At 36.5% G+C, this 18,606-nt stretch overlaps 1 protein-coding gene across 2 annotated transcripts in view; it reads left to right on the top strand.

Moving 5' to 3' along the window:
• KLHL1 (kelch like family member 1) overlaps positions 1-18,606 on the top strand; it is a 518,247-nt gene that overhangs the window by 184,709 nt on the left and 314,932 nt on the right. Inside the window, exon 2 of one of the 2 annotated variants that reach the window (XM_055542626.1) lies at positions 9,770-9,952. The exons of the other annotated variant lie outside the window; for it this stretch is intronic. Within the exon in view, the coding sequence (XP_055398601.1) occupies positions 9,770-9,952 (183 nt within the window). The remainder of the gene's footprint in view (positions 1-9,769; positions 9,953-18,606) is intronic. 2 annotated transcript variants of the gene reach the window in all.

Below are 18,606 nucleotides of genomic sequence, written 5' to 3'. Positions count from 1 at the left end.
GTTTCAGTTCTAGGTCTCCAGGTATTTCAGAGGCCCACTCAGGTATGGAAGCCCTTTTTTTTTTTTTAAAGGGGAAATATGATTCTACAAGGTTATACTTTTATATTTGGTAGCATACCAACTTTGTTTGAAAGTACCTGATAGGATCTCTTCCATCTGAGCTGTAAGGCATCCTTTGAAAGCTATCTTTTCCAATAAACATAGTCTCCTGGCTGTTAATTGTGGTACTTTATATTGTTTCCTGGGAGCTCACTGTGTAAAGATTTTTCAGTCACGTACTCATTTTTATTTAGAGGCTTAATGAGAATTTAACAATAATATAAAATATCTCCCTTGAGTAGAAGAGCTCATCTAACCCTGGGCCAAAAATCATGGATTTCTAGTATTTTTTTCTAAGGGTGACTATTTGTTTTCCAAAATGTGTAGATCTTACATTTAATAGAACAATGGGTAGGAATTGAGGCAAAAAAAAAAAAAAAAAGATTGAAAGCCTCAGAGAGTTTTACCAATTGAGTTTTGATAATGACACTGGTTCTTCTACTAGACCAGAAAATTGAGGCAATAAGCACAATGGAAATGCTGTATAGTATGCCAGATTTCACAAACAACATTTGAAATTTGTCCAGTGAAATGGCTACCTTAGACACTATGTAATTCCAAGGGAATTTCCTAAGTAAGAATTATCTTTTCCAACCATATTTTGGTCACTGCCAAGTGACTCATCTGCAAGAAAAGGCTTCCATGCATTGGGAATTTGTGCAAATTGTCTCCAGAATATATTTGTATCTTTGAGAGGAAGACAGCTGAATAAAATACAGTTAGCAGTTAGCAAAGGGACCTGGAATCAAAGAAAGTGGTTTTGAGGAGTATGACTAAGCTTTCCTAAGTTATACCTAGGTTAGATCTGACACCTCTGACATATTTTGGCTGCTGTTGTGGGAGGTTTCCAAAAGTATTGTATTCCACAAATATTTTTTTATCAGTATCCCCAGTATGGTTTCTTTAGTGACTGCAGGACAGCTCTTTGGCCCCTAACAAAGCCCAGTGTCTTACTTGAGTTTAGACAAATTGAAGTTTATCCCTGAAGACCTCATGCCTTTAGTGTGCTGGTGAGTGAGGAAGTGTAGGTTGTCCCTGAGGCTTGCTTCCTCAATGGGAGAACATAGCAAATGTTTGTCAACATATTGGCATGAAGCAGAGTCATGAGCAAAATACACTTGAGTCAAATCTTTGTTCAATATCTGTGAAAAATAAGTGCGGCTTTCCATGAAGCTCTGAGACACAAAGTAAATTGACATCTTACCCACATAAAGGAAAACAGGTATTGACTATCTGGATGTATATGGAATGAGTCGCCAGTCCAGGTTAGATGCACAATACTGGATGCTTGGGGCTGGTGCACTGGGATGACCCAGAGGGATGGTATGGGGAGGGAGGAGGGAGGAGGGTTCAGGATGGGGAACACATGTATACCTGTGGCGGATTCATTTTGATATATGGCAAAACCAATACAATATTGTAAAGTTTAAAAAAAAAAAAAAAGCACTACATAAATCCCTAACTGTTAAAAGCTGTGGGCTTCCCTGGTGGCTCAAATGGTAAAGAATCTGCCTGAAGTGTGGGAGACCAGGGTTCGATCCCTGGGTTGGGAAGATCCCCTGGAAGAGGGCATGGCAACCCACTTCAGTATTCTTGGAGAATTTCATGGACTGAAGAGCCTGGAGAGCTACAGCCCATGGGGTCGCGAAGAGTCAGACATGATTGATCAAACACACACATAAAAAACTACGTGTTTGGAAGGATTAACTTTAAAATAGTATGAGGGATGAGGAGCACAGGGAGATGTGGTATGACTATATTGTTTATGGCTCGAAGATCTTGAATGAAATGGCTGTCTGCATTATGAAGTTTGTATATGGGAAGGACTAATGTGTTACAGGGACTTGGTCATGGGATTATGAGGCCCCTTTAGGGGTATGCCTTGGCAAGGGGACACAGTTTTTTCTAGGGCTTCAGGTCCGAGAAGGTTTTGCCTCAAGGAAGGCAAAGATTTACTGGGATCTGTTGTTCTTCAGTCACTAAGACCTGCCTGACTCTGCAAACCTGTGGACTACAGTACATGAGGTCTGTGTCCTTCATTGTCTGCTGGAGTTTGCTCAAACTCAGGTCGGTTAAGTCAGTGCTATCCAAACATTTCATCCTCTGTCACCCCATGGACTATAGCCCTCCAGCATCCTCTGTCCATGGGATTTCCCAGACAAGAATACTGAAGTGGATTGCCATTTCCTTCTCCAGGTGATCTTCCCATTCCAGTGATCAAGTCCAGGGAATGAGGCACAGATTTTTATTTGTAGAAAGGAACTTAGAAACAGTCTCTGAATGTGAAGTAATGTTTGATTCACAGACCTTTTGGGTTTCATGAGTTCATTGGGAGACTTCAGTAAATCAATTGAAATAGGCTTCCCTCTCTATTTGCTTAGTTTCAGACCTTTTAGCTTCTAATTATACACACAAAAAGACCAGTTTTGGAATTTCAAAAACTCCCCGTTGTGGCCAGATCAATTTTATGCCATGAAGTGAAGGGACCAGATGCCATGATCTTGGTCTTTTGCATGATGAGTTTTAAACCAGCTTTTTCACTAACCTCTTTCACTTTCATCAAGAGGCTCTTTACTTCCTTTTCGCTTTCTGCCATAAGGGTGGTGTCATCTGCATATCTGAGATTATTGATGTTTCTCCTGACAATCTTAATTCCATCTTGTGATTCATCCAGCCCAGCATTTTGCCTGATATACTCTGCATATACTTTAAATAAGCATGGTGACAATATACAGTCTTGATGTACTCCTTTTTGCATTTTGAGCCAGCTTATTTTTCCATGTCTGGTTCTAAATTTTGCTTCTTGACCTACACACAGGTTTCTTAGGAGGCAGGTAAGGTGGTCTGATAGTCCCCTGATATTCCCATCTCTTTAAAAATTTTCCAGTTTGTTGTGGTCCACAAAGTCAAACTGGAGGAGGAAATGGAAACCCATTTCATTATCCTTGCCTGGAGAATCCCATGGACAGAGGAACCTGGTGGGCTACAGTCCACAGGATCTCAAAGATTTGGACACTACTGAGCAACTAACATACATACACACACACACACACACACACACACACACACATACAGAGAGAGAGAGAGAGAGAGAGAGAGAGTAAAAGGCTTTAGTGTAGTCTATGAAGCAGAGGTAGTTTTTTTTTTTCCCCCCTGGAATTCCCTTGCTTTTTCTATGATCCAACAGATGTTGGCAATTTTATCTCTAGTTCCTCTGCCTTTTCTAAATCCAGCTTGTACATCTGGAAGTTCCCAGTTCACATACTGTTGAAACCTATCTTGGAGAATTTTGAGTATTACTTTCTTAACATGTGAAATGAGTGTAATTGTGTGGTAGTTTGAATACTCTTTCGTGTTGCCCTTCTTTGGGATTGGAATGAAAACACCTTTTCCAGTCCTGTAGCCACCACTGTTTAATGACATAGTTCTTTCCAAAAGGTCAAAAATAATTTTTCTTCTTTTTATTGCTTTAATACTTTAGGTTCAGGAAATCTTAAATATGTTTAAATTTTAATGGGAAGAAGTTATATTAAACTTTTAAAATTGTGTTTCTTAAAACTTGAGGCTTTAGGGACTTCCCTGGTGGTTCTGTGGCTGAGACTCTGTTCTCCCAATGCAGAGGGCCCAGATTTGATCCCTGGTCAGGGAACTAGATCCCATATGCTAAAGGCTTTATACTCTTGGATAAATAAGAATAAAATAAAAGGAAAAATAACAATAAAAATAAAAATTATTATGTCATATCACAACAGCTGTTAGACTCTCAGATTAGAAAGAGACTATAAAGTTTATTTAGGTTGAAGACATAAAATTCAATAATCCAATGTCAGATTTTTCTGGCATTTTAGATATAGAAAACATTGTAGAGATATGACATCTATATCTTAAAATTTTAAGATTGCATTTATTAAAATAATAAGCCTAGGTATATAATAAGTCTTCATTATACAATGAACTTTAGCTTAATATTAATAAGCATCCTGAAACTGCTTTTTATATCTTGAGCCAAAATTTAAGAACAACAAGCTTTATTCAAGTCTGAGATCAGGAAATGATTTAAGAGGAAATGTGTAAGCACTGTGACAGTGACTTTATAAGGAGAAAATAGCATCAAACCAACATAAATGTTTCTCTCACAATTCAACTTCTCAGGAAAAGTGACTTGTTTTCATATATAACATGAAAAAACAAAGCATTAGAAATTTTAGGACAGAAATCTATGAATGAATATGAGTTCAGTTCAACTCAGTTCAGTCACTCAGTAGTGTCGGACTCTTTGCGACCCCATGAATTGCAGCACGCCAGGCCTCCCTGTCCATCACCAACTTCCAGAATTTACTTAAATTCATGTCCATCGAGTCGGTGATGCCATCCAGCCATCCTCTGTTGTCCCCTTCTCCTCCTGCCCTCAATCCCTCCTAGCATCAGAGTCTCTTCCAATGAGTCAACTCTTCTCATGAGGTGGCCAAAGCATAGGAGTTTCAGCTTTAGCATCAGTCCTTCCTGTGAACACCCAGGGCTGATCTCCTTTAGAATGGACTGGTTGGATCTCCTTGCAGTCCAAGGGACTCTTAAGAGTCTTCTCCAACACCACAGTTCAAAAGCATCAATTCTTTGGCGCTCAGCTTTCTTCACAGTCCAACTCATATCCATACATGACCACTGGAAAAACCATAGCCTTGCCTAGACAGACCTTTGTTGGCAAAGTAATGCCTCTGCTTTTTAATATGCTGTCTAGGTTGGTCATAACTTTCCTTCCAAGGAGTAAGCGTCTTTTAATTTCATGGCTGTGATCACCATCTGCAGTGATGAACTCTGAAAAAATAATTTTTGAGGCTAGTTTCTAACTCTGTTCTTTTAAGACTTATTCTCAAAGTATTTTCAAAGTCTTCAGAAAAGGCTCAAGTTCCTATAATAATCATTTGCTAATGTACCTAGGTTATGTAAAAAAAGACTACCTTGACAGTAGTTAGCTTTTTTACTTTGCCTAGATCTTGTCAAATTTTATGTATGCCCTGTTTCATTTTATGTCTATGGTCTCACCATGCTCTAAAACTGAAAGTAAAATAAATTATATTTTCCCCTATCTCATTTACTATTTCATCCATCACAACTTGAGTGACTTGAAAATAAAATATACTAGATCGTTTCCCAATAACATTTCCCAAGCTATGAAATTCTTAATGAGGTGTAAAACTTTCTGCCCTAAGTACATTATTTAACTTGTAGAAAGTTAACATAAGGATCTGAATTTATCCAAAACTTCCTGGAAACCTATCTGGAGCCATTTTGCAAGGCTGTCTCTAATGTCTTGACTTTTAGACTTTATTCATGTCATTATCAGCCTGATACCAGACCAGAAATATCAGTGTCTTAAAGGGGCATTCTTGATCTAATTGGCAACTTACAGTTCTGACTCTATTCTCCTTAGTTAAATGAGAGTCAATAATATGCTCATTCTTGATTTAAAGATGTATCATTCAGGCAATTTTGCGACTTTTCTGTTCAGTGTGTTAATGTCTGAAATAATTCCGTTATTCTTGTCACATATGCCTAAGCCTGAATTTCTAAAATATATGCTGGAAAATACCATATTCTGGGGTTGTAATTTGCAAACTTGTGAAAAGAAGACAAATACTATAGCAATTTTTCTATTAACTATTTTAAATATTTATTACTGCTATTAAATATAATAATAATAATAATAATAATAAAAGGAATTGATGCAAAAAAAGGATAAGTAAAACACTTTTGAAAAAAATAATGAAAAATAAATATTTAAAGGAAAACATGAAAATTCTGATGAAAATAACCATGTTGCAAAGGAAAATATTATAAATAACAGAGAATACACATAATTTTCATGGATTTAGATTCATAAACTTGTCTGTATATTCTTTTGGGTGTTTGATGTATACAAAAACATCTTCTGGAAATAATACCAAATATGTTTTTTCTTATCTAACTAAAATGGCTTTTTTTTTTTTTAATTTTTTTACATTATACTGGAAAGGCCCTATAGGAAAATGTTGAATAGAAGTAGTACTAGTAGATTTTGTTGTTAATTTCAAGGTCAAAATGATTCAACAAAATTTGATATTTGCTGTATGAATGAATGAGGTGGTTTATATAATTAAAAGTTTTCCTTTAAGTCCAACTTAGTTTTGATTCATTACCAACCATATATTACATACTTTTATTTTTTTTATTCATTTCTCTTTCACATACTTTTCTATATTTGGTTGTTAATATTTTCTTACAATTTATGTAAATATCTTTAAGAGAGACAATGGCCATTAATATTCCTTCCCTGTATCATCCTTCCCAGGTTTTGTATCAATGTTATATTTGTCTCATTAAAATACCTGAAAGACATGATCTCTTTTTCCATTCTCTAGTGACAGTCTTTTTATTTTAGTTTAAATATTTTCTACTTACTTTTTCAAATCACTGCTATATTAAAGAATATTAATATTAATGATAATTATTTTCACATCTACTAAATACCTAGCTGTGATCCATCAATCTAAAGATATTTGTAGTACCTGGTGGTCTGTTTCTAATGTTTGTTTTTCTCCCTGTAACTTCTTTATAAGTTTGTTACTTTTCTTTAATGTCAAGTGCTGTATGCACATACACAAGAAATAAAAAAACCTAAGTAAGGTTATCTCTTTCTAGTGAGAATTTATTTTGACTGTTTGTTGGCATTTACATTAGAAAATCAACTTAATTCAATTGGAGATTTCATTGATTCAAATCTAAGTTTCAGCTTTTGTATTATCTTGTCTATTTCCAGTTTCTCTGACTTCTAGGATATAGTTCTTCAGAAGTTCAGTTGAGAGTCCATTAATTTGCCCGAGTTCCCTGTTTTTGTTTGCCCTTAAATTCAAATTGCTATCTTTCAAGCTCTGTTTAACTTCTAAATGTCCTATAACTATTTTTTACTCACCTAGCACATTTCAGTTAAGTTCAGTTCAGTTGCTCAGTCGTGTCCGACTCTTTGCAACTCCATGAATCGCAGCACACCAGGCCTCCCTGTTCATCACCAACTCCCAGAGTTTACTCAAACTCATGTCCATCGAGTCAGTGATGCCATCCAGCCATTTCATCTTCTGTCGTCCCCTTCTCCTCCTGTCCCCAGTCCCTCCCAGCATCAGAGTCTTTTCCAATGAGTCAACTCTGCATGAGATGGCCAAAGTACTGGAGTTTCAGCTTTAGCATCAGTCCTTCCAGTGAACACCCAGGACTGATCTCCTTTAGAGTGGACTGGTTGGATCTCCTTGCAGTCCAAGGGACACTCAAGAGTCTTCTCCAGTACCACAGTTCAAAAGCATCAATTCTTCAGTGCTCAGCTTTCTTTATAGTCCAACTCTCACATCCATACATGACCACTGGAAAAACCATAGCCTTGATGAGCACATTTAGGAATCAGCAAATAACCACTAAGGGAAAACTGGCACACAATAGTGGCCATACCTGAACTTTCCTGCACTATGGTCCCACATGGCCCTCCAGTTCTGGCTACTTTTGAGGAAAATATCCATTCTTCCACCAAGCCACATAGTACCAGCAGAAGTTCTGCTTAGTTCCCACGTTATTAGCTTTTTGGTTCTCAGACTCCTACTTGATGTTGTTTATAGTTGGTAGAAAACTTAAGGAGGAAAGAAAACATTGTGTGTAATTTTGAGCTGACTTTCATGAGTTTATCTTTATTCTAGGATCTTATTCTTTCAGATCCTAGCTGCCTTAGAAGGTATAAGTATATTCCAGTAGTTATTTTGATATTTTATGCAACTTTTTTCTGGTGTTCCTGGTGAGGGGTTTAGTTAGCAAAAAGTTATTGCATTGTAATGGGAAGTATAATACTCCATGTAACTTTCTATCTTGAAATATGTCATTTATTTCCTTATTAATGTTATGCATCTAATACAGTTTCATTTTTTAAGAATTTATTATCAGAGCACATAATTGAGTCTGCTGGTCTTATCATGCATGTATATTGAGAGTGTTCTATATATAAAATATGTATCTTAATGTCTTTATTGTGAAGTAGCCTATAATATTATTAGATATAAGAGCCAAAATTAAGTATCATGGATTTTATGAAATCCTAAAACTTAATGAAGCACAAGCTGGAATCAAGATTACTGGAAGAATTATCAATAACCTCAGATATGAAGAAGACACCACCGTTATTGCAGAAAGTGAAGAAAAACTAAAGAGCCACTTGAAGAAAGTGAAAGCGGAGAGTGAAAAAGTTGGCTTAAAGCTCAACATTCAGAAAACGAAGATCATGGCATCCGGTCCCATCACTTCATGGAAAATGGATGGGGATACAGTGGAAACAGTGGCTGACTTTATTTTGGGGGGCTCCAAAATCACTGCAGATGGTGCCTACAGTCATGAAATTAAAAGACACTTACTCCTTGGAAGGAAAGTTATGAACAACCTATACAGCATATTAAAAAGCAGAGACATTACTTTGCTAACAAAGGTCTATCTAATCAAGGCTATGGTTTTTCCAGTAGTCATGTACAGATGTGAGAGTTGAACTATAAAGAAAGCTGAGCCTGAAGAATTGATGCTGTTGGAGAAGACTCTTGAGAGTCCCTTGGACTGCAAGGAGATCCAACCAGTCCATCCTAAAGGAGATCAGTCCTGGGTGTTCATTTATAGGACTGATGTTGAAATTGAAACTCCCTATATATATGGGAGTTTAATTTAATTTAATTTAATTTAATTTAATAATAGTGAATTATTCCCCTATTTCATTGACATACACACATATATATATGCATAGTGTGTGTGTGTGTGCATGCTTGTGCATCATATACATATAATTTTATTATTTAATGTAGTAATTAGAAATTGTCATAATTTATATGAAGTTATATAATACTTTGGCTACTTGATGCAAAGAGTTGACTCATTGGAAGAGACCCTGATGCTGGGAAAGATTGAGGGCAGAGGAGAAGGGGATGGCAGAGGATGAGATGGTTGGATGGCATTACGGACTCAATGGACATGAGTTTGGGTAAACTCCGGGAGTTGGTGATGGACAGGAAGGCCTGGCATGCTTGTGGTCCATAGGGTTGCAAAGAGTCAGACATGACTGAGCGACTGAACTGAGTTTTTTACATAATTATATATGTATGTTTTTGTTTAATGAATTGAGTACAGAATATGAGTCAACAATCTACTGTCAAATTTTTGTCAGTCTTTTTCCAAATGACATTATATAATTTCTCGCAGTAAAAATCACCTACTTATATAAAACACTTATTAAAATCTCACAAGAATAGTAATTTAGAAACATATATTTAAATGGTCAAACTCAATGTCAAATTGATTAAATTAACATTTAACTAGTAATTCATTTTAGGGAGGTTATGTTTGTAATTTACCATTTCTCACTGTTTTCAAGTTTATTAGCTCCTAATAAATACAGATAACCTATCTTTTAAATTTCTCTAAAGTGAGAAAAATTTACAATTCACTTATTGCTTCTTAAAACAAATCATTTAACCCCAAATGGGTTTTCTGACATACTAATAATAATGGACATTAGGAGAGAAACTTAAATTTAAAACTAAATTTTGTATGTAGTTCTGAACAATTGGTGGCACTTTATAAACCCCATCTTTTTGTGCTTTTTGTGTGTGGTTTGCAGACTGTCAGAAACTAGCCATTTGCTGACACCTCAAAGTGATATGGACTCTGGTAGCTCTGAAGAATTCTATCAGGCTGTGCACCATGCTGAGCAAACATTCAGAAAAATGGAAAGTTATTTGAAGCAACAGCAACTCTGTGATGTTATCCTGATTGTTGGGAACCGAAAAATACCTGCACATAGGTATAGTAATCTGTCTTTATCTGAAATATGAAGTCATATATTCATAATGATGGTCTAGTATATAGATTTCAAAATACTCTTCAAATAGAGAAGTAAGCATCCATGTTTTTAAGGACGTTTGGGTAATTTTCTTGGTGAGAGTTATAATGCCATGTTAAGTCATCTTTTTAAGAAGTAAAGCAAATATAAATAGTTCAGAAATAAAGCTTGTAATAAGGTTGAAAAATACCCCATTTTATTGACTCATTATTGGGTCATACTAATTGGGAATCAATTTTGACTTAGGAGTATGTACCTAAGCTCTGAAATGTGCTTTGTATTTATATTTATATTTGACTTAGGAGTATGTACCTAAGCTCTGAAATATGAGATATGCTTTTCTGTCGAAATTGAAAGAAAGTCATGTTATTTTCGGTATACGCTATTTCAACTAGGAAATTAACTGTGATATCACAGGAAATTCATAGTGATATCTTTATTTTAAATGTATTAAAATTTCCTTAATTTGTGACATACTGATACTATTTCTAAGGCCCAATATATTCAAAGGTTAATGCATTTTTAAATATTCCTTAGTGTTTACTTATAAATAATAATTCTCAGTTACATGAACTAGATATCTGATTGTGTCCTATTTATATGCTATTAGTTTATTTCTGAAAATTCATTAAATTTGATGTTGAATTTTTCCTCAATTTTTCTATTTATTTTTTGAAATTTTAATGAGAAAAGAATTTTAATTTAATTTTTGATACTGATTATTTTAAATAATTGAATATATGGACAAATCACCTTAGGCTACCTTGACGTATGCTATTTAATACCATTAATACCAATGAATAAATAGAAAACAATAAACTGTGTAAAATAAATATTTAAAATGTGCCTCTCTTTCCCATATTTTTAAACTTATATTGCATTATCTAGATAATATATATGCACCTAAGTGCAACCTATTAAAAGAATTCCAAAATATAAGGCTATATTTCTATTATCATAAGAATGTTAAATCATGGACATTGCATTTAAACCAATACACTAAAAATGCATAGGAAAGAACATTTGACATTAAATAATTAATCTAGTAGATCTTATGGGGTTCAATTCATCAATTAACTATGACAGCAATTCTAATAATACAATAGTGATAGTCACTAAATCATGTCCAATTCTTTGTGACCCCAAGGACTGAAGCTTGCCAGGCTCCTCTGTCCATGGATTTCTCCAGGCAAGAACATTGGAGTGGGTTGCCATTTCCTTCTCCAATAATACAATATTCACACTTATTTTGCAAACACTTCTATGAAATTGCATTATCATTACCAATAGAACAATTGTATTATCATTATTATTGAGACAGTGTTGCAATATGTGTGACAAATATGTAGATTATTCTAACCTATCATCTAAATAGCAACTAGATAAAAATTCTGTTAACAAGTGATTTTAATTTCATAATGTAGCTAAGTTTATTTTAATTACCCACTAGTTAAATATATATATATATGTTAATGTCTGAAATAATTCCGTTATTCTTGTCACATATGCCTAAGCCTGAATTTCTAAAATATATGCTGGAAAATACCATATTCTGGGGTTGTAATTTGCAAACTTGTGAAAAGAATACAAATACTATAGCAATTTTTCTATTAACTATTTTAAATATTTATTACTGCTATTAAATATAATAATAATAAAAGGAATTGATGCAAAAAAAGGATAAGTAAAACACTTTTGAAAAAAATACAGACTTCTTGTAAATGGTCTTGCTTAATTGGTTAGCAACTACCAAAACAAAACATTTGAAGGTAAAACTCCAAATTTTAAATATAGGAATTTTTCTTAGGTAGGCTGCCTATAATTAGGGATGTCAGATGCTGAAAATTAGACTGGCAAGATCAATATTAATAATTTAGACAGTCAAATTTTCAAAAGTAAAAGAATTAAGACGTTTTGATGGCTTACTCTCTAATGATATACAAGTATATAATGAAATACGGTTAAGCTTTTGAAAGTTTTTTTCTCCCTTTAGCCATCATTAAGAATAAGTGCCTTGGACATAAGTAAATGAGAAAATCTTAAACAGCTAACTTCCTGTGAGTTGGAAATAATGGCACTTTTAATTTTTTGTGCATATAAAAAGTGTGGAAGAATCTAAAACACAGTCAATAATCTTTGTTCTTGGGAAGTAAGGCTCTTAGGCATGATAAATGAGGCACTGGAATTATTTTTAATATATAAACATGTATATGCTTTGAACGTCTTAGTATGAACATTTCTGCTGCTGCTGCTAAGTCGCTTCAGTCGTGTCCAACTCTGTGCGACCCCATAGACTGAAGCCCACCAGGCTCCCCCACCCCTGGGATTCTCCAGGCAAGAACACTGGAGTGGGTTGCCATTTCCTTCTCCAATGAACATTTCAAGATCAAATAAATTCTTAAGTGAAAAATCAAATGATATATGATAGAGAAGAAAGGATCTTGCTCTACAGACCAAAATATTGGGTATCTCAGGAAGCAACATATTCTATTTTCATTTTCCTGCAGGGGCTTCCCTGGTGGCTCAGACAGTAAAGAATCTGCCAAAATGTGGAAGACCCAGGTTCAATCCCTGGGTTGGGAAGATACCCTGGAGAAGGGAGTGGCAACCCACTCCAGTGTTTTTGCCTGGAGAAGTCCATGGACAGAGGAGCCTGACAGCTACAGTCCATAGGGTTGCAAAGAGTAGGACACAACTTAGTGACTAGCACTTTGACAGTGTATTTATTTATTTCAAGAATATATTTATTACTCTAATGTTCTTTATTGAGCACTAGTATTATGGAAATAGTTGAGGCTAAAAGGGGGAATTGCTATATTTAGAAACATGTTTAATTTCATAAGTAACTTAGATATTAATACTCAAGAGTAGGCAAAGAGTAATGGTTATCTCTACTGATGGAAAGTTAGTTTATAGATATTCTTTGATGGGAGCAGAATAAATTATAATAGTCCTGTACAAACTTCAGAAGAAAAAAAAAGAAAGATCCCAGTGCCTGCTGGCTTTGGTAACTCCAGACAACTCCCATTGTACTAGGCTCTGGAAGTGCTCCTGTAGACACAGGATGCCTATGAGGCCCCCTCAACCCAGACTGGGTTCCTTGAACCCAGGCTTCTGGTTGGCCCAACCAGGCCAACTACCAGAGATCCAGGCTTTTATCCTTCCCAATGTCGGGCCATCCACTTGTGCCACCAGGTTCCAGTGCCAGGCTTGCACCTGTGGATCCAAAATTTAAGTTGGTTCCCATGGATCCAGGCTGCCCTTGCAGCTCAGCTGGTAAATAATTCTCCTGCAATGTGGGAGACCTGAGTTTGATCCCTGGGTTGGGAAGATCCCCTGGAAAAGGGAAAGACCATGCACTCCAGTTTTCTGGCCTGGAGAATTCCATGGACTGTATAGTCCATGGGGATGCGAAGAGTCTGATACTACTGAGCAACTCTCACTTTCACTTGCCCTTGGATCCAGGCTGTCTGCTGTATCTGCAACAGAAACTTGCTCTGGCAGAACAAAGCTTCAGACTGGCCTGAAAGTTCTCACCTTACAAGCAGACTCTGGTGGTTCCAAGTTCAAGGCTTACTCTACTGCCACACCAGCCACAAGAATAATCCAATACTGCAATATGCTGTTGTATTAATCACTTTGTTATTATATATGTATATATATATATGTTAGAAGACAAAAGTGTTCAAAATAACTATAGCTACAATAATTAGTTAATAAATACACAGCATAACAACAGGTGAATTGTGACACCAAAACAAAATATGGGGAGATGGGAAAGTGGGAGTAAAAGGTCAGAGTATTCTTATGAAAATGAAATTATCAGCATAAAATAAACTAATTTTTATTGAATATTTTATGCATATTTCATGATAATCATAAAGCAAACTTACAACAGATACACAAAGTAAAAAAGAAAGGAATCAAAACATAACACTAGAAAATTATCAGTCCCGAAGTAAAGATAGCAAAAAAGGAAGGAAGAAACAAGGAATCAGCAAAACAGTCAGAAAACAATACAAGACGTTATAAATCCTTCAGTTCAGTTCAGTTCAGTTGCTCAGTCACTTCTGACTCAGCGACCCCATGAATCACAGCATGCCAGGCCTCCCTGTCCATCACCAACTCCCGGAGTTCACCCAAATTCATGTCCATAGAGTCAAGTGATGCCATCCAGCCGTCTCATCCTCTGTCGTCCCCTTCTCCTCCTGCCCCCCAATCTCTCCCAGCATAAGGGTCTTTTCAAATAAGTCAACTTGTCACATGAGGTGGCCAAAGTACTGGAGTTTCAGCTTCAGCCTTAGTCCTTCGAGTGAACACCCAGGTCTGATCTCCTTTAGAATGGACTTGGATCTCCTTGCAGTCCAAGGGACTCTCAAGAGTCTTCTCCAGCACCACAGTTCAAAAGCATCAATTCTTCGACACTCAGCTTTCTTTATAGTCCAACTCTCATATCCAAACATGACCAATGGAAAAACAATAGCCTTGAATAGATGGACTGTTGGCAAAGTAATGTCTCTGCTTTTCAATATGAGGTTGGTCATAACTTTCCTTACAAGGAGTAAGAGTCTTTTTTTTTTTTTAATTAAATTTAATTTCATGGCTGCAATCACCATCTGCAGTGATTTTGGAGCCTCAAAAAATAAAGTCTGACACGGTTTCCACTGTTTCCCCATCTATTTCCCATGAAGTGATGGGACCAGATGCCATGATCTTAGTATTCTGAGTGTTGAGCTTTAAGCCAACTTTTTCACTCTCCTCTTTCACTTTCATCAGGAGGCTTTTTAGTTCCTCTTCACTTTCTGCCATTAGGGTGGTGTCATTTGCATATCTGAGGTTATTGAGATTTCTCCCAGCAATCTTGATTCCAGCTTGCACTTCGTCCAGCCCAGTGTTTCTCATGATGTACTCTGCATATAAGTTAAATAAGCAGAGTGACAATATACAACCTTAACTAACTCCTTTTTCTATTTGGAACCAGTCTGTTGTTCCATGTCCAGTTCTAACTGTTGCTTCCTGACCTGCATATAGGTTTCTCAATAGGCAGGTCAGGTGGTCTGGTATTCCCATCTCTTTCAGAATTTTCCACAGTTTATTGTGATCCACACTGTCAAAACTTTGGCATAGTCAGTAAAGCAGAAATAGATGTTTTTCTGGAGCACTCTTGCTTTTTCCATGATCCAGCGGATGTTGGCAATTTGATCTCTGGTTCTTCTGCCTTTTCTAAAACCAGCTTGAACATCTGGAAGTTCATGTATTACTGAAGCCTGGCTAGGAGTATTTTGAGCATTACTTTACTAGCGTATGAGATGAGTGCATTGTGTGCTAGTTTGGGCATTTTTTGGCATTTCCTTTGTTTGGGATTGGAATAAAAACTGATCTTTTCCACTCCTGTGGCTACTGCTGAGTTTTCCAAATTTGCTGGCATATTGAGTGAAGCACTTTCACAGCATCATCTTTCAGGATTTGAAATAGCTCAACTGGAATTCCATCACCTCCACGAGCTTTGTTCATAGTGATGCTTTCTAAGGCCCACTTGACTTCACATTCCAGGATATCTGGCTCTAGTGAGTGATCACACCATCATGATTATCTTGGTTGTGAAGATCTTTTTTTGTACAGTTCTTCTGTGTATTCTTGCCACCTCTTCTTAATATCTTCTGCTTCTGTTAGGTCCATACAATTTCTGTCCTTTATCAAACCCATCTTTGCATGAAATGTTCCCTTGGTATCTCTAATTTTCTTGAGGAGATCTCTAGTCTTTCCCATTCTGTTTTTTTCCTTTATTTCTTTGCATTGATCGCTGAGGAAGGCTTTCTTATCTCTTCTTCCTATTCTTTGGAACTCTGCCTTCAGATGCTTATATCTTTCCTTTTCTCTTTTGCTTTTGGCTTCTCTTCTTTTCACAGCTATTTATAAGGCCTCCCCAGAGAGCCATTCTGCTTTTTTGCATTTCTTTTCCATGGTGATGATCTTGATCCCTGTCTCCTGTACAATGTCACGAACCTCCGTCCATAGTTCATCAGGCACTCTATCTATCAGATCTAGTCCCTTAAATCTATTTCTCACTTCCACTGTGTAGTCATAAGAGATTTGATTTAGGTCATATCTGAATGGTCTAGTGGTTTTCCCTACTTTCTTCAATTTAAATCTGAATTTGGCAATAAGGTGTTCATGATCTGAGCCACAGTCAGCTCCCGGTAATGTTTTTGCTGACTGGATAGAGCTTCTCTATCTTTGGTTGCAAAGAATATAATCAATCTGGTTTTGGTGTTGACCATCTGGTAATGTCCATGTGTAGAGTCTTCTCTTGTGTTTTTGGAAGAGGGTGTTTGCTATGACCAGTGCATTTTCTTGGCAAAACTCTATTAGTCTTTGCCCTGCTTCATTCTGTACTCCAAGGCCAATTTTGCCTGTTACTCCAGGTGTTACTTGACATCCTACTTTTGAATTCCCATCCCCTGTAATGAACAGGACATCTTTTTCAGGTGTTATTAGTAATTATTCTTAATATAGTTGGATTAAACTCTTTAATACAAAGGCATAGAGTGGCTGAATGACTTAAAAACTAAGACCCAGTTATATTCTGTCTACAAGAGACTCAGCTTTAAGAACACACATAGTCTCAAAGTAAATGGATAGAAAAAGTTATTCCAAGCAAACACATGTAAAAAGATCACAGTAGCTATGGTTATTTCAGACAGAATAGACTTTAAGCCAAAAATTGTAACAAGAGACAAAGACGGTAACTATATAGTGATAGAAGTGTTAATTCATCAATAGAATATGACAGTTATAAAAGTATTATGGTAATCCTTTCACAGTATATATATGTATCACATTCACACATTATATAACAACAGTGGGCTTCATAGGTAGCTCAGCCGGTAAAGAAACCACCTACAATACAGGAGAATCTTGTTTGATTCCTAGGTTGGGAAGATTCTCTGCAGAAGGGATAGGCTACCCACTCCAGTGTTCTAGAGCTTGCCTGGTGGCTCAGATGTTAAAGAATCTGCCTCCAATGGAAGAGACCTGGGTTCGATCCATGGGTAAGGAAGATTTCCTGGAGGAGGGCATGGCAACCCAGTCAAGTATTCTTGCCTGGAGAATTCTCATGGACAGTGGAGCCTGGTGGGCTGCAGTCCATATGGTCACAAAGAGTCGAACATGACTGAGAGACTAAGCAAAGCACAGCACATATCAATAATATCTCAACAAAACTAAGCTGGGGGAGGTAAGAGAAGCTGAAAACTTTTGTTTTTTTCCCCATTGTTTAGATATCATTTAAATATCCTCTTTATTCTTACTGTGAATATACAGCAACCAGTGAAGCATCTTTCCTTGTATTAATTAAAATAGATGTTTATCAAACATATTAAAGTATTGGTCTATGCCCTGCTGGTGATGCAAAAGAGTTACAAAACATGCTCATTTTCCTTGTGAAGCTTCCAACTATCTTGAAGAGGAAAGATTAACCAATAGGACAATGTATTTGTGTTTGTAAATAACTACAACTGAAATATATGGCTGAGATTCCAAATACAAGAGACAATGAAAGAAATGAATATTATATGAGAGTATTATAAAAGTTTTTTTAGGAGAAATTGAGATCAGTCTAATGAAAGAGAACAAATATGCTATTTTAGATAGAATAGTATGGAAAATAGAGAAGTAAATAATTTGCAGTTTTGAAAATTACGATGTACCAGCTTAGCTAACGTGAAGCAATACAGAAAGTGAGCTATAAAATTAAGGCAAATGTTATTATCATAAACCTTGATATCTTGTAGAGAGGTTTGCATTGGAATTATGTGTACAATTAAAGTTCACATAGGTTCTTGAATAGGGGAGTAACATAGTCAAATCAATGCTGTGCTTAGTCACTCAATTGTGTCTGATTCTTTGAGACCCCATGGGCTATAGCCCACCAAGCTCCTCTGTCCCTGGGGATTTTCCAGGCAAAAAGTCTGGAGTGGGTTGGCATGCCCTCCTCCAGAGGATCTTCCCCACCCAGGGATCAAACCCAGGACTCCCACATTGCAGGTGGATTCTTTACCAACTGAACCCCAGGGAAGCCCAAGAATACTGGTATGGGTAGCCTATCCCTTCATCAGAGGATCTTCCCCGCCCAGGAATCGAACTGGGGTCTCCTGCATTGCAGGTGGATTGTTTACCAGCTGAGCTAATCAAGTCAATAATAATAATGATAGCTTCCCTGGCGCCTCTGATGGTTAAAAACCTCCCTGCAATGGGGGAGTCCCAGATTTGATCCCTAGGTAGGGAAGATAGCCTGGCAAAGGAAATGGCAATCCACTCCAGTATTCTTGCCTGGAAAATCCCATAGACAGAGGAGCCTGGTGGGCTACATGGAGTTGCAAAGAGTCAGACATTACTGAGAGACTAACACTTTCACTTTCAATAATACTAGTTAACACTCACTCTATTGCTTATCTGCCAAACCCTATTTGAAGTGCATGTCATATACTAACCCACTTTGTCCTGAAAAGGAAGAAAATTATTTTTCCACTTTTTCTCTCATAGAATAGAAAATGGAGAAATTAAGAATTCAACCAAATTATGCATTTCATAGGTGGTGGAAATATATTCAAACC

This window comes from Bubalus kerabau, chromosome 12, assembly GCF_029407905.1.
Source record: "Bubalus kerabau isolate K-KA32 ecotype Philippines breed swamp buffalo chromosome 12, PCC_UOA_SB_1v2, whole genome shotgun sequence".
Taxonomy (NCBI): domain Eukaryota; kingdom Metazoa; phylum Chordata; class Mammalia; order Artiodactyla; family Bovidae; genus Bubalus; species Bubalus kerabau.
Note: the sequence above shows the minus strand (reverse complement) of the source record. Positions and strands in the feature narration are given on the sequence as shown.